The sequence below is a fragment of the Phanerochaete carnosa genome (assembly GCF_000300595.1).
Source record: "Phanerochaete carnosa HHB-10118-sp unplaced genomic scaffold PHACAscaffold_1, whole genome shotgun sequence".
NCBI lineage: Eukaryota > Fungi > Basidiomycota > Agaricomycetes > Polyporales > Phanerochaetaceae > Phanerochaete > Phanerochaete carnosa.
This window is the reverse complement of record NW_006767628.1, coordinates 1,780,801-1,803,631: the sequence shown is the minus strand read 5'-3', so window position 1 is coordinate 1,803,631 and position 22,831 is coordinate 1,780,801. Positions and strand designations below refer to the sequence as shown.

Sequence of the window (22,831 nt, the reverse complement as noted above, 5' to 3'; positions counted from 1 at the left end):
TATCACCTCTTGCCTCCTTACATGACCCTGCCACGTGTCGTTGAGTGCTCAACGATGTCAGAGGTCAGCCTGCTGTCGAACACTGGGAACTTCGCTTCAGCAGAGGGGGCGTTCTGGGACGTCCCATCTCCGTGCCCATCCCTGGGCCACAGAGAGTTGTTCGTAGCCCAGCTCTGTGAGATTCTTTTTGCGCCTCAGCTTACATACGTCACGAAGTTCTTCTCAGATCCTTTGTATCTTTAGCACATACTGTTTTTTGAATCAAACCAGTGGTTTATCCCAATTGCCCTGTGAGAGAACCTGTGAACTCCAGGATAAGAAAATTGAATCAGAATCAGCAAATCTATAGCACAAACATTACTTCAAATAGTGGGATAGTATTAAAATGGCTAAGCGTTAGTTAATTAGCCTTTTAGTGCTTAAAAATATGATGAATAGCTGTCAGTTATAGAATTGTCTATACAATAGTATAAAGATAGCTAAGCATTAGAAGATTATTCATTTAGCAATTAAAGAATGTTTGAAAAGCTACAAAGAAGAAAATTAATGGCCAAAACATAATCTCTTAGTAAAATAGGCGACTAGTGACCAAGAGGTATCAAAAAGCTTGCATTTAGCTGAGCTAGCATACAAATAGCTGGTTAATGAAGAGAAAGCCAGCTAGCATTGAAGTAGTGTAGAAAAGATGACAACAGCAAGAAAGCCTGTAAAAAGGTAACCAAGTATGCTAATTACTAATAATTTACAAATCCTGTTTTTCCAGATGACCACGATCACGGTTCGAGAGACCCGAACTCGCCATGCAGCCACCGTCACGGTTAGAGAGACCCATACCCGTACCCGTAATCACGCAGCCGCAGTCACAGTTGGAGAGCCCTAAACTCGCGCCCTTGAAAAGAAAAATGAACTTCTCTGTCATCATAACGCCGGACTCGCGATGAATCGAGGAATATTGCCCGAATGTACTTATGCCCCGATATGCACAAAGTTAACCCATCTCTCCACGTCAACCTTCTTTCGCCGCATTTTCTTCGTAGCTGCATACAGCGCTCGCGCAGCCTTCTTGAATCCGACCTCCGATGCATGAAGCGTGTCTTGATCACCTCGCTGTTCGAACATCGCGCCATAGAAATACTCGGCGAACATCGGCCCGTCCTCATCCTGCACCTGCCACATCGTCCCAACCACGCTCCGGAACCCAGAGAACTGCATCGCCGCCGCCAGGTGGAGTGCCTCGTCCATCGCACTGTCCTGTGTCTGTTCTGCGGTGTGGCATGCCGACAAGACGGCTAGTTCGGCGTTGTGTAGGCCTGCTTTGACGATGTCGAGCAACGAGAGTCGTTCGTCCCCGGAGAGTATGAGCGCCGAGTTGAAAGGCTCACTCGCTTTGAGTGTCCCGTGGCAGGCGAAGTGCACCCATGGTCGCTCCGCAAGACCGGCGACCACCGCATCGCGGTTGCATCCATTTCCCATGGCGAGCGTCAGCTTGTCTCCCGGGAAGCGCGTGCGAAGAACGTCTATTTCGCCAGCCACCGCTTGCAGAGACTTGTCCAGGAGAGCGACACCGAGAATGCCTGCACGCTCTACCGGTCCACCACTACCAGTCGGCGCCTTCCGGGCTTCGATGAGCGCAGTGAGGGTCGGAGTGTAGGATGGAATGTACAGGTCCGTGAGGTACACCTTGGACTTGGACGATTTTGACTCCGACATCGTGAGTGGGCCTGCGGCGTGAATTGGTAGCGCCGATACCACGGATGTCGGGCACCACCAGATCCGAGACCCTTCCTCGACTCCGAGCTCCCTCAGCTTCTCCACGACGGGACCGACGAGAAGCTCGCCGAGGACTTTGAGCGTGAGCCGTAGGACTCGATCGTACTCCTTCTGTGCCGAACTCTTGAAGACTTGACGCGCCTGGAGCAACTTTTCAGATAGGTCGATGGCTTGCTTGTGAAAGGTGTCGTCCAGCTGAACACATCTGAGCTTGTCGCCGGGCGCAAGAATGATGGCATCCGACCGGAACAAGCTGTGATTGATGATGATGACCGGGCCTTCTGCGGAGACGGCTTTGAGTTTGTCGTAGGAGGGCAGGCTAAGAAAGTCCGGGAATTTGACGCGAATCTGCTCGATGACCTCGTTCAGTTCCGCCGTCAGGCGGTGTTTCGTCTCCAGCATGCGCCCATACGGATCATCGCCTTCTCCTATACCCGAGCGACTTATGAATGGATTCGCAGAAGTATTGAGTGCCTCCAGTGCACGACTCTTCTCCAGGAAGGCGTCTCGAAGATGGATCGAGTCTCCGTCGGCAGCCAGTTGGTCGAGGGGAGTGCGCAGACGGCGGACTTGAGACCAGAGCGTAGCTCTGCCTTGCTCTAGCATCTCGACGGCGAGCTTGATATCTCCTTGGCTGATTGCGTACGCTGCGCCATTCGAAGATAAAGATCCGGCTTCTCGGACCGCCTCGTGCTGCATTTCCAATGTCGGAAAATATGCAAAATTCTGCTCCAACAGCTCAAGGCCCGTGCGGTAAGCCTCTAATGTCGAAGGATGGTTTCGATCATGGGCCAGTGATGCCCAGTGCGTCGCGGTCTGAAGCCGACTTAGGCAGCCAGAACCGAATGCAGAAACCGCGCTGGTTACGGGCGTGAATATAAATTTACAGCCATGTTGGAAGAAAACGTACAGCTCTTTTTGATGCAGGATAACTTCAAGTGTATCCGCTTCGTTACCGGTGCTATCCGCCCTGATACCAAGAGCCGATGTGAGAATGCCCAGTGCTCTTCCACGCCCCGAGTGACCCAGCTCTGAAGGATAGGACGACAGCGCCCTTCGTGCTAGATCAATGCATTCGTCGAGGTCCTCCAAATTCCCAAGCTCCCTGTATCGATCGAGCAGAGGGACGCTCAGAAGTAAACCAGGGCTAAGACTAAGTGCTGACCCGTCTGGAGAAATGGATAGGAGTTCCCGATAGTAGCAAATAGCTTTGTCCAAGTCGCCAAGCTCTCCAGTTTGGTCGTATCGTTGCAAGTAGCACATGGCGGAGTCCTGGAGGAAGGAGGGCTGAGACGGACTGAGTTGTAGTGCTTCTTCCAAGTACCGCATGGACTCCTCCAGATCTTGAGGGTCCTTTGTCTCCTTAGAACGAGCGGAAAGAGACTGCACCAGAAAGTTCAGCACATCGATACGACCAGAAGACTCCGGAGTGTGCAGGGATAACGCTTCGCGAAGGAGTGAAATGGAGCTATTCAAGTCCTCCAATTGTCTTGTCTCGGAGTGCCGCCTGACCAAATGAAACGATAGTCCAGTCAAAATGCGTGGGCGGCGGGGATGTCCCTTCGGACACAGCGACAGACCATCATAACCATACCGGATGCAGTCCGTGAGATCGTTTAGCTGACCCGTCATATCGAAGCGACGCTGCAAGGCATTTGATAGAGCCGAAATCAAGTCCGGACGAAAGGAATCGATAGAGTCGGGCGCCGTCTGGAGCAACTCCCGCATGCAGTCGATTGAACGGTCCACCTCTTCCAAATTGCCACGGGCCCAAGATTGTTGCAAGAGAGAAGCTAGCAGAGGTTTCATGATCCTCGTGCGGCGGGGATGACCTGGAGGATAAAGCGAAAGCGCTTCATAGCCGTAGTCGACTTTCTTGCTGTAGTCGTCTCTCTCTAAGACATATGAAAAGCGCTCAGCGAGCGAGTCAGATAGGTGGTCGAGTATCTTCGCGCGTGCTGGTGCGCAAGGGCTGCATGCTGACAGAGCCTCCTTCCCGCGTGCTACGCTTTCCTCAATGTCATCGAGAGCCTTGTAAGATTTGAAGCGGAAAAGCAAGGCATCTGCTAGCCTACCGAGAGCTACAGGGCGAACGACGGCCCCGGATGGAAGCAGTTCGATGGCTTCACGGAGAGAGATGATGCCGTCGTCTACGTCCTCTTGTCTGCCTGCGAGGTAGAAGAGAGTGCATTTAGCGACGGCGAGGTTGATGAGTGAGCGCGGGCGGTCGGGATGACCCGGTGGACAGAGAGCGAGCGCTTGATCGCCGAGTTCAATGCATGTCTCCAGACCAGATTGTTCACGCTCTCTCGCACACATGCCAGTGAGCGCAGGAACGACGGTGTTGAGGAGCGTCAGACGAAGAGGTGCTGCACGCGGACAAAGCTGGATAGCGTCCCAAGACAGCGACGCCGATTGCGGCAGGTCCTCTGGCTCTCCGATGCGCTCGTGGCGGACTAGAAGCCCAGCAGCCACACTACCTAGGGCCCGAGGACGATCGGGATGACCTTCAGGGCAAAGGGAGTCCGCTTCATGCGCATATTCGATTGCTTCCTCCAGATCAGTAAGTTCTCCCCGTTCCTCATATCGAGAGAGCAGCGACCGCGAGAGGATATCCAGCGACGCAGCCCGCATGGGAGACTCCGGCGGGCAACATGAGACGGCTTCATAGGCGTATTCGATGCACTGGTCAAGTTCGGAAGGGAGGCCTGTTTGCTTGAAGCGACTGAGCATTGGCGCGGCTACGGCGGTGAGAAAGGCGGGCTGATCATGGCATGTGGGATCGAAAAGCGAGAGGGCGAGAGCACCAAACTCGATAGCGTCGGTCAAATCCTGAGGTTCGCCGGCGTAGCAGAAATGTGTATGTAATGCTTTTGCGAGCGACAGCACAGAATGGTAGCGCTCTGGGTGACCGGGAGGACGAAGGACAAGCGCCTTGCGGTGGAGGGACAAAGCTTCCTGCACATCCGTCGGATCGCCACTAAGCTCGAAACGACGAAGGAGCAACTCTGCAAGGGAATATAGCGGTATCTCATCGAGCTCGTCTGCTGCGGGCGAGAGGGGTATGGCTTTGCGTGCAGCTTTAACGGCGATCTCGATGCCTTGGGCATCGTGGGTACGGGCGAGGCGTGCGAACAAGACAGACGAGAGTGTAGTCGTGAGCGTCGCTCGGTTTACGTCAGTGGTGAGTTCATGGGAAAGGGATTCGTGCGCCTGTGCGTATTCTATTGCCGCCTCTAAGTCAATAGGTTCGCCTCGTTCTTCGTATCGTGAAAGCAGCGACCGCGCTAGGATATCCAGCGACGCAGCCCGCGCGGGCGACTCCGGCGGACAGCATGAGACGGCTTCTTGGGCATATTCGATGCACTGGTCGAGTTCGGAGGAGAGGCCTGTTTGCTTGAAGCTACTGAGCATCAATTCAGCTACGGTAGTAAGAAAGGCGGGCTGATCGTGGCATGTAGGATTAAAGAGTGAGAGGGCAAGATAACCGAACTCGATAGCGTCGAGCAAGTCCTGTATTTTGCCGGCGAGATAGAAATAGGTATGTAAGGCTTTTGCAAGCGACAGAACAGAATGATAGCGCTCTGGATGATCGGGAGGACGAAGGTCAAGCGCCTTGCGGTGGATGGACAAAGCCTCGCGCACATCTGTCGAATCGCCACTAAACTTGAAACGATAGAGGAGCAACTCAGCAAGGGAATATAACAGTGTATCATCGTGCTCGTCGGTTGCTGGCGAGAGGGAAATTGCTTCATGCGCGGCATTAATCGCGTTGTCAATGTCTTGGGGATTGTGAGTACCGGCGATGCATGTGGACAGGGTAGATGAGAGTGTAGTCAGGAGCGTCGCTCGGTCGACGCCAGTGGTGGGCTCATGTGAAGGGATTTCGTGCGCCGCAGTGATAGGCTCACCATCTTCGCCGAGAGGTGGGGCATCGCAGATGGGACTCTGTAAAGCTTCAGTACCAGGCCGGTATGGTAAGGGTCGGCTCACTGGTTGGAGGTTCTGGAGATCTCCTCGCTGCATAGTTACTTGCTGGACGCAACGACCTGGAGGCTCCGAGTCTTGTACTCTACGCAAGCTGTGCATATAGAACCGATCAGCGTTGGGATAGATAGCAGACGCTGCACGTTAACGCACTGAATAGATTCTTGGGCGTAGAGCAGACTCAAATTCGAGTTGCCAGATTAACGGCCCACGATCAAGGACGCAAGATGTGGTTAGAAAAGGGCGCGGGGGGGGCTTGCAGTTCAAATTTTGATTGTTAAAGGCGACGAAGAGGGCTTGCGTTAATCTCAATGCTATGGGGACAATGAGCAAGGACATTCCACTGGTCAAATAAATGTCGGAAATGCTGAATACATGGAGAGATGCGCCGAACGCGCCGAACGTGCCGAATGCATGAAAATGGGTAGAGGCAGGCTTACCTCGCTGGTAGAGTTGAGTTCCGAGTACGATGCGAGCGCGTAGACAGTGAGATGCTGAGCGCAGGCCGTGTAGAACTGTGTCATATATACAGCCACATAAGTCTTCCCCGCCAGCGGCAAATATCCCAAACCTTATGCCCGAGCTTGACGCGTACGGAACTCGATTGGGATATCTGGCTCGCACGTAGTTCCGTTAGTCTCTTCAAAACAGGCTTATAAAGGATGACGGTTATACTTACCATATAAGGTAGGTGTATACCCGAATTTATTCCGTCGGCTACGCCTTTTGCGGCCTTGCATTGAGGATTGAGGACCGAGAGGCATTGTGAACAATTTGACAGTGAAGGATAGCTGAGAAACAGCTTGCTCCAGTGCTGGAGTTGAGCAAGACTTTACCACGGGAGCGATGCGATGTGCGAGTAAACTGAGATTCAGTGAAGTCAGTATAAGGATGTGCGCCGAGTGCGAGCTAGCCTGTGAACAGCATGCGAGTCGAGAGCTGAAGTCGGGCACCGGAACGGCGAGAAACGCGGTAGTCCCGCTCATCGGAAAATATCGGACACACGCGAGAATGCGCCGGGGCATAAAGGTAAATAGAAGCAGATTTACTTCGTTGAACGAGGATGCTCGAGGCGGGTAGCAGGTAGGCGCAGGGGATGTCGGTGAGATGTTGGGCGCAAGATGATGTGCACAGCGTGGCCCTCCGCGCGTGTTGAGCTGAGCACATAGCTCGCGCAGTATTCTTGAATCTGACCTCCGATCCAAGGCCCATATGCGCGGCCTTATCGTGTCGCTCTTCAGACAACGTGTCGTAAAAAGCTTTAGCAAACGCTGCTCTATCCCCATCCTGCAGCTGCGACATTGTTTCGACGACGCTCCGGAAACCAGAGAACTGCATCACCGCCACTAGATGGAGCGCGTCGTCCATCGCGCTGTCTTGTGTCTGCTCGGCGGAATGGCATGCTGACAAGACGGCCAGTTCGGCGCTACGGAGGCTGGCCTTGACGATGTCGAGTAACGCGAGCCGTTCGACCCCAGAGAGGATGAGGGCCGAGTTGAAAGGCTCCCCAAGGCTCCTTCGCTTCCAGCGTCCCGTGACGAGTCACGTTACAGTAGTAGTAGGTTTATTATAGTAACCTTTCGAATCAGCTCCTACGACGAGCCTAGACTTTGAAAGGAGAAAGTAAGAGGGTCTTGTGGAGGTATCGCAACACGGCCACTGGCGCAAGGCGTCCGCGGCCCTATCAAATTGCTCGTCGGGTCACTTTCTGTGTTTAGCGCCCGATAAAGGATGTGGAAGAAAACGGTACGGAGGGGACAGGTTTGTGGCGAGACTTAAATGTTTTAAAATGCAACCACATGCAAGGGGATCGAGGTGATCGGCTGTGGGGCAGCGGGTGGTGGAAATTGCGCAGGTTGTCGCAGAGATCGTCGAAGCCGGACGCAGCGCAGGTTCTCTCGAACTTGAAATTGAGGCACCGGCTGAACTACGGAACGCATGAGGGTGGGAGCTGGACGAGTTTAAGCGTCGGAATGTATTCTATGGATAACTTCGATGAGTGAAATGTTCGTTATGCGTTCTCCATAAATGATACAAATCCAGTACAGTCATACAAATAAGCCATGCTAACTAGGAGGAACCGTCTCTGCTACAGAGCGCTGGGCGCCGAGGAACTAGGTCTGGGATTATAGGTACAAATCAGGCGAGTACACATCAGGCGGGTACACACCAGGCTTTGCCACCTTGCTCGCCATCATCAGATCGCCCGCACGGACCGCGCGCACGAGCTTGTCCGACCTCGCCTGCATGTCTCGAGCGTTCTTCCGGAACTGCACAATTTTCGAAGAGCCCTCCCAGAACTTGTTCGCCTTTGGCATCGCGAGGCGGACCCGGTGCATCACGTCGAGCAAGTCTTTGACCGTGTGTGCGCCGGAGAAGAACATCATCTCAAATAAGAATACGAGGGCTCCTAGACGTGCGAATATGAGGCTAAAAAATACAAGCCGCATGGCGGGGCACAAGAGACCCACCGAGATGCTCCTCGTCATCCTGCGGATAGTCCGTCGCAGCATGCGCGCTGTAATCGGCCGCTTGGCAGAAGTACTTCTTCACACTCTCGTAATCATTGTCCTTACGAGCTCCATCAGCGAGCTCATAGTAGTATATGGCAATGGTCCTGTTAGACTGTTAGCATGGCACGTACGAGCAAGGAAACGCAATACATACATGTTCGCGAGCGCACGAGGGTAAACGTAGAATGCAAGCTTGCAGGACGGTGCGATATTCTCCGCCGGAGGAGCTGCAGAGACAAGTTCGTGGAGGATCCCTTTCGCCTCTTCGTACACATGCTGTAGCAGATACTTCGTCTTGTCCTCGTAATACATCTAAGAGGCCTATTAGCCGAACGACTACATCAAGCCATGATAGAATAGTTACGTCGACATAGCACTCCATCCTGAGGCACTTGAGCTTGCGCAAGAATGTCTCTTGGAAAATGCCCCTGTGCTCAGTATTGGGAACATCCTGACGAGTCCGGTAGCCCCACTCCAGGGCTTCAATAGCCTGGTTGTACATATCGAGTACCGATGCCGTCTTCGAGCCGTCAGCTGAGCCCCGCATGGTCAGGCATGCGCGGAAGATCCACGAGCTAACAATAAACTCATCAGGTAAGGTACAACGCGTAACGAGGCTATTATGGACTTACTGGAGCGTGGTAGCGAGAGCTGGCTAGACGGCGTCCCAGCCTTCGGTTTCTCCCATCCTTGTCGCCGCCTTAATCACAGCTCGTGCACCAAGCTCCCGGAAGCCTCTGTAAGTTTGGAACTCCAGATCCACTGCGCAGGCGATCAGGAGAGTCACCCGCAGCGAAGAATATTTCACGTACCTTGCAAGAAGTATTTGCGGTCAAAATCAGGGATGTCGAAGAATAGTACTCGAGCATCAGTCATGACAGCGGTGGTTATACAATCGAGAGCCTTCGTGAAATTAATTAGATTGATCGACCGAGCTTGGATCCAGCTCACCCCTAAGAGGCCATGGATTTGACCTTTCTCTCCGCCAACGCTATCATGTTCCCGCCGTACTTTATTCATCATGTCTAAGCCCTTTCGCAACTCCTGATGAATGACAGCGTTAGTATACATGGTATCAAGTGTACTGCAGCAACTTACGCAATAGGCATCTAGCAATAGCCACCCCTATCAATCACGCATTGATTCCTCACACAATCGGGAGAGCAGCGACAATGTACTCACGCAAGTATACAATTTTGTCCCTGGACCTTCTCGCGAATCTCGTTGCGCATGTTATACGCTCTCATCCACGGCTGTTCCCCAGACTCCTCAATAGAGCAAGTCTTGCAAACAAGCTTCTTCTTCGAGTCCAACTTCGACATGGTCAATTGCAGTCCTTCTTGACATTGTCGCTTCAGGCTTGCTTCTACGTCTGAGAGATTCTCCGCAGGCAGCGCGCGCAGCGCTTGCTCGTAAGCGTCCCGGCTCGCCTCGAGATTTCCAACATTCTGAAAGAAGCGCTGTCGGCATGCGGCCCTTACGCACCAGCTCGTGCGAAGATACTGGACCGCCTGTCCGACTCGCTCTTTGCGCGCTTCCTGCATGCCGTAGTAGACGGAGAGGACCTCAACAAGAGCATCGACTACGGCTACGAAGCACTTCCGCTCTGCCCTCCAGGTAACCCCCGCCGCATACGTATCCTAAACTTTCTATGGAGTGCTCTCCTGCGAAAATACCGCACCGACGGCACTTCAGAAAACTTGGACCGTTCAATCATCTACATGCGGGAATTGCTCCAGAGGGAACCCGACTCTGTCGATTCCTCCATTCGCTCGGACGTGATATATACTCTGCCAACTGTCTTACTGGCTCGCTTCCGGTCGACAGGTCAGCCGGACGATCTCACAAACAGTGTCCGGTACGGTTATGAAGCACTGTCACTGTGTCCGAGAGGGCATCCCCTCCGCCCATACATTCTGCATGCGCTGGCGTTCTGTTTGAGCGCGCGGTACGATGAGACAAATCAGCTGGAGGACTTGAATAGCTCCATTTCGTTCCTTCGCGAGGCGTTACCCTTGCACACCCCCGGGTCTTCTGGCTGTATCCATGTGATCAGCTGTCTGGTGAAGCACCTTTTCGGACGTTTTGGAGCAACGAAGGATCCCCAAGACCGAGAGGAGTGCATACGGTACATAGAGGAAGCACGACAGTTTTCACCGTCCGAAGACCCCTTCTACCCCACTATCTCCAGCACTGCCTCGGCCTACCTGCAAGGATACGATCAGACTGGAATGCACCAGGACTGGAACAAATCTGTTGACCATTACCGGGAAGTCTTCTCCGACGTATCCGTTCGTCCAGACCAGTTTGCTCCCTTTCACCCTGGTTCACTCCTGTGCCGGAGTCTGTTTGACCGATGGATAGCGCGTGGGAAACTCGAGGATCTCGACGAGTGCATTAATTTGGCACAAAGAACGCTGTCGTTCTACCCTCCAGAACTGGATCACGTGGGACGTAAGGTTTCATTGCGCACTCTCATTGCGGCTCTTAGTATCAGGGGTGCCATCACTGGTGACAAAGCGAGTTTTTCTGACCTCATTCTGCATGCCAAAGAGTCGTACGTCGTCTCTCAACATGTCTGCGAACTTAAATTTACATGCATACCTAGCGTACCTTCTGAATCATGTTTTAGCTGTCGAGAGCGGCTTACGATGGCGATGGTATGGGCAGGAATGGCCCATATCGAAAACCACCCTTCTACGCTCGAGGCCTACCGCATGGGTCTTGAGCTATCGGAGCGGAATCTCGCATATTTCCCGACTTTGGAAATGCAGCACGAAGCGGTTCGAGGGCACACATCCTTCATGTTGTCTTCAAATGGCGCAGCGTACGCAATCAGCCAGGGAGATCTCAAGCTCGCCGCCGAGATGCTGGAGCAAGGCAGAGCATTGCTCTGGTCCCAAGTCCGTCGTCTGCGCACTCCCCTCGACCAACTGGCTGCCGACGAAGACTTGACCCATCTTCGGGACGCTTTCGTGGAGAAGAGTCGCGCACTTGATGCGCTCAATACTTCTGCGAATCCATTCATAGGTGGCCCGGCAATAGGAGGAGGCGACAGTCCGTATGGGCGCATGCTGGAGATGAAACAGCGTCTGACAGCTGAACTGAACGAGGTCATCGAGCATATTCGCGTCAAGCTTCCGGACTTTCTCCGCCTGCCATCCTACGACAAACTCAAGGCGGTCTCCGCAGAAGGCCCGGTCATCATCGTCAACCACAGCTCGTTTCGGTCGGATGCTCTCATTCTCGGCCCTGGCGACAATCTTAGCTGTGTTGAGCTGTCCGACACCTTTTACTTGCGCGCCATCGAATTGACCTACAAGTTACTCAAGGCGCGTCAGGTTTTACAGCACTCGGGACAGAAGGAGTACGATCGAGTCTTACGTCTCGTGCTCAAAGACCTTGGCGATATTCTCGTCGGTCCCGTCGTGGAGAAGTTGAGGGAGCTCGGAGTCGAGGAAGGGTCTCGGATCTGGTGGTGCCCGACGGCCGTGGTGTCGGCGCTGCCGCTGCACGCCGCAGGCCCACTTACGATGCCGGAGTCAAAATCGTCCAAATCCAAGGTGTACCTCCCGGATCTGTACATCCCATCCTACACTCCGACCCTCGCTGCGCTTATCGATGCCCGGACGGCGTCGGCCGGTAACGGTGGACCAGTAGAGCGTGCAGGCATTCTTGGTGTCGCCCTGCTCGACGAGTCGTTGCAAGCCGTGAATGATGAAGTGGACGTCCTTCGCACACGCTTCACTGAAGACAAGCTGACACTCGCCATCGGGAGTGAATGTAACCGCGACACGGTGGTCGCCGGTCTTGCGGAGCGACCATGGGTTCACTTCGCCTGCCACGGGACACTCAAAGCGAGGCAGCCTTTCAACTCGGCGCTCATCCTCTCTGGGGACGAACGGCTCACACTGCTGGACATTGTCAAAGCAGGCCTGCATAACGCCGAGCTAGCCGTCTTGTCGGCATGCCATACCGCGGAACATACGCTGGATAGTGCGATAGATGAGGTGCTCCACCTGGCGGCAGCGATGCAGTTCTCTGGGTTCCGAGGCGTGGTTGGAACGATGTGGCAGATGCGGGATGAGGATGGGCCGACATTCGCAGAATATTTCTACGACGCGTTATTCGAACAACGAGGTGACGAAGACGCATGCCATCCATCAGAGGTCGGGTTCAAGAAGGCTGCGCGAGCGCTGTGCGCAGCCACAAAGAAGATGCGGCAAAAGAGGGTTGACGTCGAGCAATGGGTCAATTTTGTGCATATCGGGGCTTAAGCATGTTAGGACGGTGTTCCCCATAGATCCCTTACCACTCTGGTGTTATCACAAGAGCCAGGCTTAACCCCCTCTCCTTGCTTTCGTATCTGATATGGCAGTGGTAGTGATAGTGATGTATGTATTTGCACGGACTAATAGAAACAAATCATGTCCTATGTATTCACTGGACGACCGCTCGACGCCCACCGAGCCCAAGTCCAAGCTGTGGCATACCCACTCCTGGAAGCTTCTCCCTCAGAGTCCCTCGAATGTAATATATCGCTCCGGCGTACCAGATGTCAATGATGTCTGCGGCAACCTGTGCGGTCTCTATGTTTCGCGTCGAATATCCCTGCGTAGTTTATTATGTGCCCATCACCAGGATCTCAAACTTGCACACCAGTCGTTGAAAGAGCTCATCTTCTCATCCACGGCCTCCGGGACACCCGTGAGTGCCTTCCATAGAGACTCTTGTCCTCTCGAACAGTCTGCACCAGAGCGTTGGTCAGGTCAGGAGCATTCATCTCGAGCACAAGGACAGGTCCAGAGCGGTGCTATGGTGGCGAAATGCCATAGAGAGCGTGACTTGAGCAATCGCGCTGTCTTCTGTGGCCGTGTCAATCGATGCTTCACCCGCAAAGGTGTTGTGCAGAAGGTGTTTGCGCTCGTCGAAGTAAGTTCTCGTTCGACCTGGATCACGGCCAGATCATGTTGACGAAGGCAAGCTATATGTCGAACGACCAGAGCTGGGCTTTGATAGCGGCGACATTGGCAAACTTGTTTCAAGAATGCGGCACTCCGCAGAAGTGACGGTTGCAGTCTCGAAGACAAATTCAACAAGGGCACGTCTTGGTGGGCAGCAAGTGTGCTCTGAGCGGTCTGCGCCTGGCCCACCTCGATCCTTGTCGAAGACGAGCGATCTCGTAAATCGAACACTCCTTTCGTGGCGACGCCCAGGCCACAGGGAATCCCGCGACTTGTGCCAACCAGTTCGCAACAAAGGTCGATTTGACAGTCGGCCGCGGATGCGAATTCTTTGTGGTCTCGGTCTGGCCTTCGACCATGCCGAATTCGTCCTACAGGCAATTTCAAGTTGGCTCGCCCCTCGCTTCTCGCGCACACAAGCGGTTCACATCAGCAGTCCATAGCCTGAGTACGGCGGCGGCGCTCACATTCTCCCGATGACTAGGCCGTGGAGTAGAATCGGTTCGAGCTTCACCAGGGAGACCACTTGCTTGGCGCAAAAGTTCTCGAGCCGGGAGAAAAGAGCATCATGCCCTATAACTATGACTTGCAGACGAGTGATGCAGCCGCAACCACGAAGAGGCTGAGAACGAGGCTGAAAACGAGGCTGAGAACGATGGGACGCTGCCTCAGTGTTGTCAGCATCATGTTATCGCTGGTGACTCGGTCCCAACTTACCATCAATGGCGATAAGAGGACAGCGATGAGGAACAACGCTAGGGCCTAACCATATCGAACTGAGTATGTTCAGAACGAGCGGGGAAAGTATAACTGAGAGCAGAGCGAGATGAGTTCTAGGCGCAAATGCAACCTGGAAAGTACGCACAAAAGTGACGTCATCCATGAACCGATAATCTGTCTCTGCAGATAGGGTGAGACCCTTGCCAGTGCTAGGCTGAGTGGGGCTAGCTAGAGCTTGCACCTGGTGCAAATGCGGAGAGACTTGCGCATGCAAATACACACTGCTTGTGAGCTGGCAGCCCTGGGTTGGCGACATCGAGTGTCTGACATCAACGATGGTTTGTGATTGATGCGAGACGACAGAGAATAGGAGAGAGAAGTGTGCGGGTTTCGTCCAGGTCTTGACGGGTCTCGACGGTGCCGGAACTTCGCTAGCAGAGGAGAGTAAAACGACGTGGTCGATGGAAGTAGTCGGTTCAGGGAAGGACTTGTCGAGAGTTGTTCTTGAAGTGGGCAATGTGGAACCTTGAAATGGCAATGTCGAATCAAGAGACGAAGCTGGCCTAGGTAGCGTCATCGATGAGCAAGTGGTAAAGCTAGATATCCCAACAAGAGCTGAAGCCAGAGGCCAAGCGTGCTCGTCTGTCCTCTGGCGTAATGGCGGCGACCTCAACGTAGGGGACGCGGAACCCGACATCTGTCAGCCGAAGTATAGCTTCCACAGCTGCAATGTACTCACCTCCGCTGTCACCAGCGACTCTGGCCGGAGTAGTCAAAAGCCTCGTGCCACCTACGATACCGCCCAGTAACTGCCCGGCCTCCATGTCTGAAGATCTTGGCACTGTGACGGACAACAGAAACAGTAAGGACCACGGCAGTGGCTCGTGTATGGGACAAGTTGTTGGCAAGAGATAACATGCGAGGGCGACGGGATGGCGACAGCGGCAGACCAGGGAGAAGACTGGGAGAAGAGACACCCCGGGAAGGGCCTAGACTGGCGCATCATTTGCAGGCGCATCAAAGGAAGAGCGCCCTTCGACATATTGCCCTCTCGCCTCTCCTATTCTTGCACCTTAACCATCACCATTCTCGTCTCCCGTGGCACTTGCTCTGATGGCAATTTCTCTGCCGCTATTGAGTGACCCGACGTCGACCGCGGCCGAGGTGTTCCTCGGCAAGAACTGCGATCTCGAGCGCAAGGTGTGTCCACCTTGCATTTCACAACTGAGCAAACGGCTGAACGGCGGACACGCAGCCAGGGTCGGCCCAACAATGCATTGAAGCTGAGAGGCGTTAATGTACGTGGGTGCGCTCTCGGACGTGCCACAGCAGCTTATGACCCACCGCATCCGGTACGCAACGGCCACCTGTACAGGTCCTCAAGACGTGCCCGATGCACTCAACAGCACCAAACAGGCGACGGCATGCCTCGACGTGATTGCCGCGGCAAACGGTGGGTGCCCCAACATATTATTTCACTGCGTTGAGAAGTTGCGCCACGGGTTCTAGGCAACGCGTACCAAGGAAGAGCTACTTGAGGAGATATACTGGGTACACGTATGGCTAGCCTCGGTGCGTGCGAGTCTGCATTTCTCTCACTTCTAAACACTCATACGCAGTTGTAGGTATGTGCAAGACGCGTCACGCATGACCATGTCAAGAGCAAGAGCCATGAGCTTGCCACTTTCCCAACGACGACGCTTCTTGCATCGGCTTCGTCTCTTGGTTCAATATCGCGATCTCGATGTTCGACTCTAAGAGTGACTTTGACGAGTCCTTCATTGAGCCGACCACATGATCTGGCACAGCCTTATGTTCCACTCTGCTCCTCGAAGTTCCCTGAGGTTGTCGAGAGCTGTCAAGACCCAGATGAGGCTCGCGCACCGCCCTCCCATTTTCCCTGCGTACTCGCGCCCATCAGCCTCTCCGCGTTTGCATGGATGTCATCAGTCCATTTGACAAAACTGCGCAGCACATCCGTGTACTTGGTTCCATCCCCTGGATTCCGACATCATAAGTGAGTGCCACTCGAGCAGTAAAAATGTTAGAGACCATGATGCTTGTCATCGTCATCCTCCTCGACACTTGCATCGCAAACTCATGGTTCCATACGATGCAGTAACACGAAAGTAATATCACTCATACCTGGCGGTTTTAATTAACGTGGGCTGGCATTCCATTTCCGCGATGTCGTGCGTCTTGCCTTAGAATGCGGTGAAAGGTGCGTGGTACGTTTCTGCCGGCGCAAGTACACAGGCCTGATGCTGACGATAGCCATTGTGTCAGGGTGCCCATCACTTGTCCCGACAGTATGCCAGCACGCTCGACGATACTGACATGTTCCGCTCTTATATCCTTGTATAGTTGCACAATAATAGCTCACTAACCCTGAATCATCACTCATCGGATGTGCAGCTTCATGAATCTGCCAGTCGACTGGCAGTCGTCACCACATTGATGTCAAATGCGAGCGCCGCGCTTTGCGGCATGCTAACGAGGGTCCTGTTGGTTCTTGGGTTCGATCGCGGCATGTCGCACGAACAGTTCTTCTGAATTGCCGTGGGACTGTGCCTCACATGCTGCGAGTGGACATGCCTCCCGTGCGTGTCTCAAGCTGGCGGAAGCGGCCCAACGTTGCTTGTAACATCCTATCTCTGGTTACCTCTCGCCACCTCTCTCGCTGGCGACTACTGCCACCGCCAAACTCTCGCAGGTTTGACCACTCCTCATTGCACCGAACATGTCGCAGCAAGATTCTTCGGTACGCCCTATATTCACCCCTAGCTTTTACCAGGCTGACGGGGATATGTGCGGCAGCCCACCGGGGGTGTACGCTATGTCGAGGTTTCGCCCCCAACAGGCTGGCAGACGATGGACAAGACTGTGCACGAATTTGAAGAAGACAAGGTACAGGACTGTAAAGAGGACATCGACACCCTCTTGGTATTCGTGAGTTTATCTATGCTTTGTCCTTTCATGTCCTCATATGCGTGACAGACCGGTCTGTACTCGGCCGTCCTATCAGCATTCGTCATCGAGTCCTATACCGACCTCCAGCCTGACCCGAACGCTCAGATGACCTTCCTACTCGAGCGCATCGCAAATCAGACCCAGAGCTACACCATAACGTCTGGGACCCTCAAATCTATCGCTCAACCGCCGCAACCTCCTCCCCAGTTCACCGCTCCGCTGTGGGCCGTCCGTGTGAACGCTCTATGGTTCGCGAGTCTCATTGTCAGCCTCGCGACAGCATCATTCAGCATGCTGGTCAAGCAGTGGCTGCGCGAGTACCTCGCATTCGAGTACACCTCTCCGCAAGAGCGCCTCCGTGCACGGCAGTACCGTAAGCCAGGACTTGGGAAATGGAAGGTCTTCGAGATCGCGGCTGTACTCCCCATGCTACTCCAGCTGTCTCTCGGCCTATTCTTCACCGGCCTTTGCTTCTTCACTACGAATGTCGATGAGCGCATGGGCCTCACCTGCATACCGCTTGTCTCCGGTTGGGCGTTTTTCTTTGTTGCCGCTACACTCGCACCGCTTGTCTCGCCGCGATGCCCATACAAGATGCCGCTGCTCAAGTCTTTGATGCGGACCGCAAGAACACGGGTCACGATGAAGATGCGTCGGTCATTGGCTTCCCTTTTTGTGGACCTGGCGAGCATAATTGGACGCTCGGACTCGGACCCGGTCACGAGTATTAACGACGAAGAGAACAAGGTGGTTACCGGCGACCAGGATGACAAGGAGATGCTGCTATCGATGGACGCCATTATGGCAGACGATAACCTGCTTCCGACGATGTGGGATGTGTTGAAGCAGCACTCTGATCCTGCAGACTTGCTTACTTTCGCCGTCGAGCTGATCGTGAGCCGCGCTGGTAGCAAGGCCGAGTACATCCGTTCTCCAAGGCCACGCTGCATCCCGGACCTCACGTCGTTGTCCCGGCGAGCATGGGTCACTTTCATGGAGATGCTGGTCGACTTGGCGGGTCGCCGTCAGCTTGAGCTGCTGCCCATCTCGAGTCCCGACTGGCTGCACAAGGCGATCTTACTCCTTCTCTCCACGTCTAATTACCCCCTCCCTAGCTCTGCAAAGGCATTTCTTCACGGCCATCTCGTCGCTGCATCTGGACCATCCGCAGGATCGAAAGCGTTCTCTCAATGGATAGCCCCGTGTTTCCGCGAGCAAGAATTAGACTTTCGTCCATTATTCGATCGCCTGCTTCTAGCTTGTGAGCAAGATGCCCAAGACGAAAGGGACATCTTGCTACCCATAGCTGCAATCCTGGCCAATGACAATCTCCTCCAGACGACACTCGATATGTTAAAGCAGCACACGTATGACCCCGCCCGGTCCCTCTCTTTCATCGCCCATCTCATTGCTAGTCGCCTTGGCGCTGATGCCAGCTACCTCCTACCGGTCAGGTTGCGCTCCATCCCGAACCTCACCTCACTGCCCCGTCAGGCGTGCGTCCTCTTCATGGAGACGCTTGCTAACTTGGTAAACTATCACGAGCCCGACGTGCCTTTGCTCGATTCAAGTCCCGACTGGCTGCACAAGACGACATTACTCCTTCTATCCAACTTTTCATACCCGCTTCCTCTCTCTGCCCTGTCATGCGTCCATATCCTTCTACCTAAAGCACCAGGGTTGGCTGCAACAAAGCCGATTGTGCGATGGATAGCTCAAGTCCCCGATGAGCAGGATTTCGACTTTCGTTCACTATTTTATCGGACACATGTACATGAAGCTGATGAGCGCAACCACCGAGACGATAAGGACGTCCTGTTATCTATGGCCGCCATCATGGCTGACGACACCCTGCTTCCGGCAATGTGGAATGCGCTAACGCAGCCCACACACGACCCTGTGCAATCCCTCTCCTTTATCACCCATCTCATCGTCGGCCATCTTGGTGCTGACGCCGAGTACCTCCTTCCCGTCAGGCTGCGCGCCATCCCGGATCTCACGTCGATATCACGCCGGACATGGGACACCCTGATGAAGATGCTCGTGGACTTGGCAGACTACCGCGAGTCCAGCGGCCCCCTGCTCATTTCGAGCCCCGACTGGCTGCACAAGACGACCTTGCTCCTTCTCTCTAACTCCCCCTATCCCCTCCCCAACTCTGCGGTTGTCTGTCTTCATGGCCTCCTTGCCTATGTAAAGGGATACCCTGCGGCGCACTCGATTGCGAAATGGATAGCCCCAGGCGTCGATGAGAAACCATTCGTCTTCCGCCCACTCTCTGATCGGCTACGTTCAGTCTTAGAGTCCAGCGGCCAAGATGGCAGATGTCTATACACGGTACTTTTCATGTACGCAGAATTTCTTCGCCCATACTGCTCAAGCTCTCTCAGGGCACAGCCTCAATCGCTGTATAGAATGTTATCCCTGGAACAGGACCTCTTCGAGCACCAGATGGCACGTCCAATATTAGATGACATCTGGAACCTTATTCACTCGGTGTTACTGTTTGATAGCGAGTCTGACAGTCCAGATACCTTCACAGGCCAACAGGAGTCTTCGCATATCTTCTGGGGATTGGCGGACCAGATGGGCAGGAAAGACGATGCCACTGCAACCATTTCTGCATTCTGGGAAAAGCAATCCTTCTCTCACTTCGCATTGTGTTACACATTTTTATCACTACATCGCTTTACACACGCTTCACGGACTTCCATGCTACAGCTATGCACGGATGCGTTTGCCGATAGCCACAGTATGTCCTGCGGTATTCATTCAAATGCTTCTATTCACTTGCTTTATCCAGATCAGGCAAAGATGATCAAGAATTCAACGAGGCTTGCACGAGACTATGTGGGCGGAAAGTTCGACGACACAGCAGACTTCGACCCAATAGACATGGTCCGCTTCTGCTACCTTCACATCCGGCTGTACGCAGAGCATATTGGAGGGCGTCCACCGACTGTTATGGCGTCGTCCCTGTCGGATCCCGATGCGATGTTTCCAGGACCAGCTGCATGGGCGAGCCTCTGGGATGCAACAAACGCTGCCTTATGCAAGTACTCCGCAGAGGAAAGGTGGCATGCTAAGTATGTGGAGTACCACTATCATCTCCCTTCACTTCGCACTCCGGATGAGCTGCTCGCCGACGATCAAAAGCTTGCCGAAGAGTGCCTCAACATCGTACAATCGTTCACGCGAGGTGGCGGGACTTCGAGCCCCGACACGTCCGCGCGCGAGCTGGCTCTCCTAGACGAACTCATCATTGCGCTCGGCTTCTTTATCATACCAGACGATGTCTTGAACTACCCAAGGCTCGCGAGGCTCCAGAAGCGGGAGCGGCTTGGATCGCGGCAGCCAGGAGTAGAGCTCACGGAACCCTCCGCCCCTGCGGATACGTCGCCGTCGGGAGATCTCACCGAGTCCCCGCCGCCCTCGCAATTGGCGACTCAATCAGCCCAGGACAGGCCTTCGCAGGAGAAACCGTCCTCAATGCAGTCCGATGGGAGGTCTCGTAGCATTAGCCGGGACGCGGAAGAGCCGCAGGTGGACGCAGGCAGTACGAGAGGGCGCGCACGCACAGAAGAAGGGCTGATAAATGAAGGTCAGCGCGCCGATCGCCGTGACGCATCTGTGAGGGGCGAAATGCACATGAATGAAGCCGGCGGTGATGCAACCGAAGACGATGAAAAAGAAGAAGACAGCGCGAGCGAAGACAACGCGGCAAGGGAAGAGACAGAAAAAGACGGTGCACAGGTTGAGAAAGGGGACGTTGACATCACAGATAGCTCCAGCCCGCGAGGCGGAGGCAGGATTAGAGGCAAGGTTCAAGGCGAGGTCCAGGGTTACAGCAGGAGTGGGAGTGAAGATGGGCCGCGAGGATGAGAGGGCCGCGAGGAGGGCCGCAAGTCTGTCGAGCACTGGATGCAGATTACAATCATGACCGAAGTTTTGGAATATTACAGTTATTTTGCACACGCATCGGATGTATTCGCGGCGTCGATGACAGTCCGCCTTTTCCCTCACCGCCACTAGTCTTATTCGGTCTTCCGCTCTAGCTCCAGTTACCTGAGAACACGAGCTCTACGACGCCCAAAAGCGGAGCGCTCGCACTGCGCGGCTCGTCACGGTCGTCACTGAATTAGTGTTAGGCAGGTTGGAGAGCATGTCTTCGACTCTGCATATGTAAGTACAACTCCAAAGCCGCACAGAGTGTGGAGGTAATATGCAGCGCTGGACGTGCATGCCTTCTGGATGTTGCCTGAGCTGACCGAACACGAATGTCGCGTTCCCACTAGTGCCGCCATGGAAGGCATGACATGGCCACATCAAGGACAAGAACCTCGTTTGCCCCGCTCGTGTCGCTCAGCCTGAGTTTAATCTCGTGCATGACATCTCCGGTGGGCACTGCTTGTATGCGCCGGGCAGGCTACGTCCGCAATCTCGACGTGACTCCCTTCCTGCCAAATACACACACAAGATTCGCGCGCATTCCTACGAATATCAGGCGGACGTTCGATGCACTGATGCCTAGACTGTTGCGTAGTACTGTGAGCCGGCTCTCGCTGTGCATCGATGACCTTTCTAATCAAGTCATCACAACACTAGATGCACATTTCGTCCACAGTCGCCCCTCACTGAGGTACCGTTTAGTGCGTAATAGATTCGCTTAACTGCTTTTTGGAATTCTTTCACCCTCGCCTAGCGTCGGACGAATCCTGTGCGACCGTGCTTTTCATGACGTGACATCGCCGGAAATGTACGGGTAGCGTCGTGCAATGCAACACGTGTGATCCTGACATTTAGACACCCCAATCGAATCGTCGACGGCGCTCACGCCTCCGTTAGGCTCGGACGCGAGATTTAATATTCGGGATGTGCAGTGCGGTCGTCTATTGCTAGTGAGAAAGACTCGTGGAGCTGTATGTGGCAGTTTTACACGGGTAAAGCCTGGCTGTGTCTAGCCTGCGCTCAACATCTCACCGTCCGGCCCCAACTACCCACCCGCATCGTGCTCGAGACTCAACACTATCAGTGAAGTAATACAACCCCTCTTACTCGCTCCTGATAATCACAACTTGAACTGCAGGCCCTTTCCACGTCCCTTTGCGACTACATCCCGCGTCCTTGACCGTGTAACGTTGATCTGACGACTCGGGTTTGATTCCGCTCTGTGCATAAAATCTATTCAGTGCGTCAACGGGCACCATCTGGTATCTATCCAAAAGCTGACGGGTTCTATATGCATAATTGGCGCAGAGTACGGACCTCAGGAGATCTGGGCTGTTAGTGCCTGGTGCCGTAGTTGCTCGTGCGCTCAACTCCGACTCCACGCATTGACCAGGTACGAGTAACTTTCTTCAGCAAGTAATTATGCAGCGAGATCTCCAGAACCTACAAACAGTGAGCAGATTCTTGCTACGTTGGCCTAGTGCTGAAGCTTCACAGAGTTCCATCTCCGACGTCCCACCCCCCGGCGAGGTTGGCAAGCCTATCACCGTGGCACGCGCAACATTTTCCCATGAACCCGCCACTGGCGTAGGCCGAGTGATGCTTATGGACACACTCTCATCTGTCCTCTCTGCATGCCTCATCGGTACTCGCAATCACCAAGACATCGAGAACGCGATTGACGCCGCACATGAAGCAATTTCCCTCGCGATTTCCCTTTCACCTGTAACAGACGACGTCGATGATACGCTATTGTATCCCCTTGCCGAGCTGCTCCTCTATCGATTCAAGATTAGTGGCGATCCGGCAGATGTGTGGGAGGCTTTGTCCCTCCACCGCAAGGCGCTTGTCCTTCGTCCTCCCGGTCATCCGGAGCACTACCACTCTCTGCTATCGCTCACAAAAGCGTCACATACCCTTTTCTATCGCACCGGCGAGTAACAGGATTTGACCGACGCC

At 54.1% G+C, this 22,831-nt stretch overlaps 7 protein-coding genes across 7 annotated transcripts; 4 read left to right on the top strand and 3 right to left on the bottom strand.

Moving 5' to 3' along the window:
- Positions 1-643: 643 nt before the first annotated feature.
- PHACADRAFT_203794 (uncharacterized protein) lies at positions 644-5,796 on the bottom strand (the record flags this gene model as incomplete). Its single annotated transcript, XM_007390018.1, has 3 exons — positions 644-2,629; positions 2,681-5,718; positions 5,764-5,796. 3 exons carry the CDS (start codon positions 5,794-5,796, stop codon positions 967-969), a joined length of 4,734 nt encoding a protein of 1,577 aa, XP_007390080.1. The 3' UTR covers positions 644-966.
- Positions 5,797-6,470: 674 nt separating this feature from the next.
- On the bottom strand, positions 6,471-7,117 carry PHACADRAFT_246663 (uncharacterized protein). The gene has a single exon (XM_007390017.1). The coding sequence runs from the start codon at positions 7,057-7,059 to the stop codon at positions 6,667-6,669; it is 393 nt and encodes a 130-aa protein (XP_007390079.1). The 5' UTR covers positions 7,060-7,117; the 3' UTR covers positions 6,471-6,666.
- Positions 7,118-7,726: 609 nt separating this feature from the next.
- Positions 7,727-9,146, bottom strand: PHACADRAFT_203793 (uncharacterized protein; the record flags this gene model as incomplete). Its single annotated transcript, XM_007390016.1, has 7 exons — positions 7,727-8,167; positions 8,229-8,374; positions 8,425-8,582; positions 8,635-8,845; positions 8,903-8,925; positions 8,980-9,032; positions 9,083-9,146. 7 exons carry the CDS (start codon positions 9,144-9,146, stop codon positions 7,884-7,886), a joined length of 939 nt encoding a protein of 312 aa, XP_007390078.1. The 3' UTR covers positions 7,727-7,883.
- Positions 9,147-9,419: 273 nt separating this feature from the next.
- On the top strand, positions 9,420-13,908 carry PHACADRAFT_203792 (uncharacterized protein). Its single transcript, XM_007390015.1, has 3 exons — positions 9,420-9,593; positions 9,665-10,827; positions 10,903-13,908. The coding sequence occupies exons 1-3, from the start codon at positions 9,501-9,503 to the stop codon at positions 12,545-12,547; spliced, it is 2,901 nt and encodes a 966-aa protein (XP_007390077.1). The 5' UTR covers positions 9,420-9,500; the 3' UTR covers positions 12,548-13,908.
- A 2,908-nt stretch (positions 13,909-16,816) lies between these two features.
- On the top strand, positions 16,817-17,392 carry PHACADRAFT_58937 (uncharacterized protein; the record flags this gene model as incomplete). Its single annotated transcript, XM_007389574.1, has 2 exons — positions 16,817-16,903; positions 16,952-17,392. Coding segments are annotated over 2 exons (528 nt in total), but the record flags the coding sequence as incomplete, so codon positions are not given.
- A 2,118-nt stretch (positions 17,393-19,510) lies between these two features.
- PHACADRAFT_23900 (uncharacterized protein) lies at positions 19,511-20,806 on the top strand (the record flags this gene model as incomplete). The annotated part of the gene is made up of 3 exons (XM_007389511.1): positions 19,511-19,676; positions 19,728-20,010; positions 20,236-20,806. 3 exons carry the CDS (start codon positions 19,511-19,513, stop codon positions 20,804-20,806), a joined length of 1,020 nt encoding a protein of 339 aa, XP_007389573.1.
- A 1,488-nt stretch (positions 20,807-22,294) lies between these two features.
- Positions 22,295-22,813, top strand: PHACADRAFT_189752 (uncharacterized protein; the record flags this gene model as incomplete). Its single annotated transcript, XM_007390014.1, has 2 exons — positions 22,295-22,324; positions 22,370-22,813. 2 exons carry the CDS (start codon positions 22,295-22,297, stop codon positions 22,811-22,813), a joined length of 474 nt encoding a protein of 157 aa, XP_007390076.1.
- Between the last annotated feature and the right edge of the window lie 18 nt (positions 22,814-22,831).

What these genes read in the sequence shown, in the direction of transcription:
- PHACADRAFT_246663 (XM_007390017.1), bottom strand. Translation starts at nt 7,059, where the DNA reads ATGTCGCAGCTGCAGGATGGGGATAGAGCAGCGTTTGCTAAAGCTTTT.
- PHACADRAFT_203792 (XM_007390015.1), top strand. Translation starts at nt 9,501, where the DNA reads ATGTTATACGCTCTCATCCACGGCTGTTCCCCAGACTCCTCAATAGAG. An exon ending in TCGAGTCCAACTTCGACATG is followed by an intron (nt 9,594 to 9,664) that starts GTCAATTGCAGT and finishes CTCCGCAGGCAG; the next exon opens with CGCGCGCAGCGCTTGCTCGT. An exon ending in ATTCTGCATGCCAAAGAGTC is followed by an intron (nt 10,828 to 10,902) that starts GTACGTCGTCTC and finishes ATCATGTTTTAG; the next exon opens with CTGTCGAGAGCGGCTTACGA.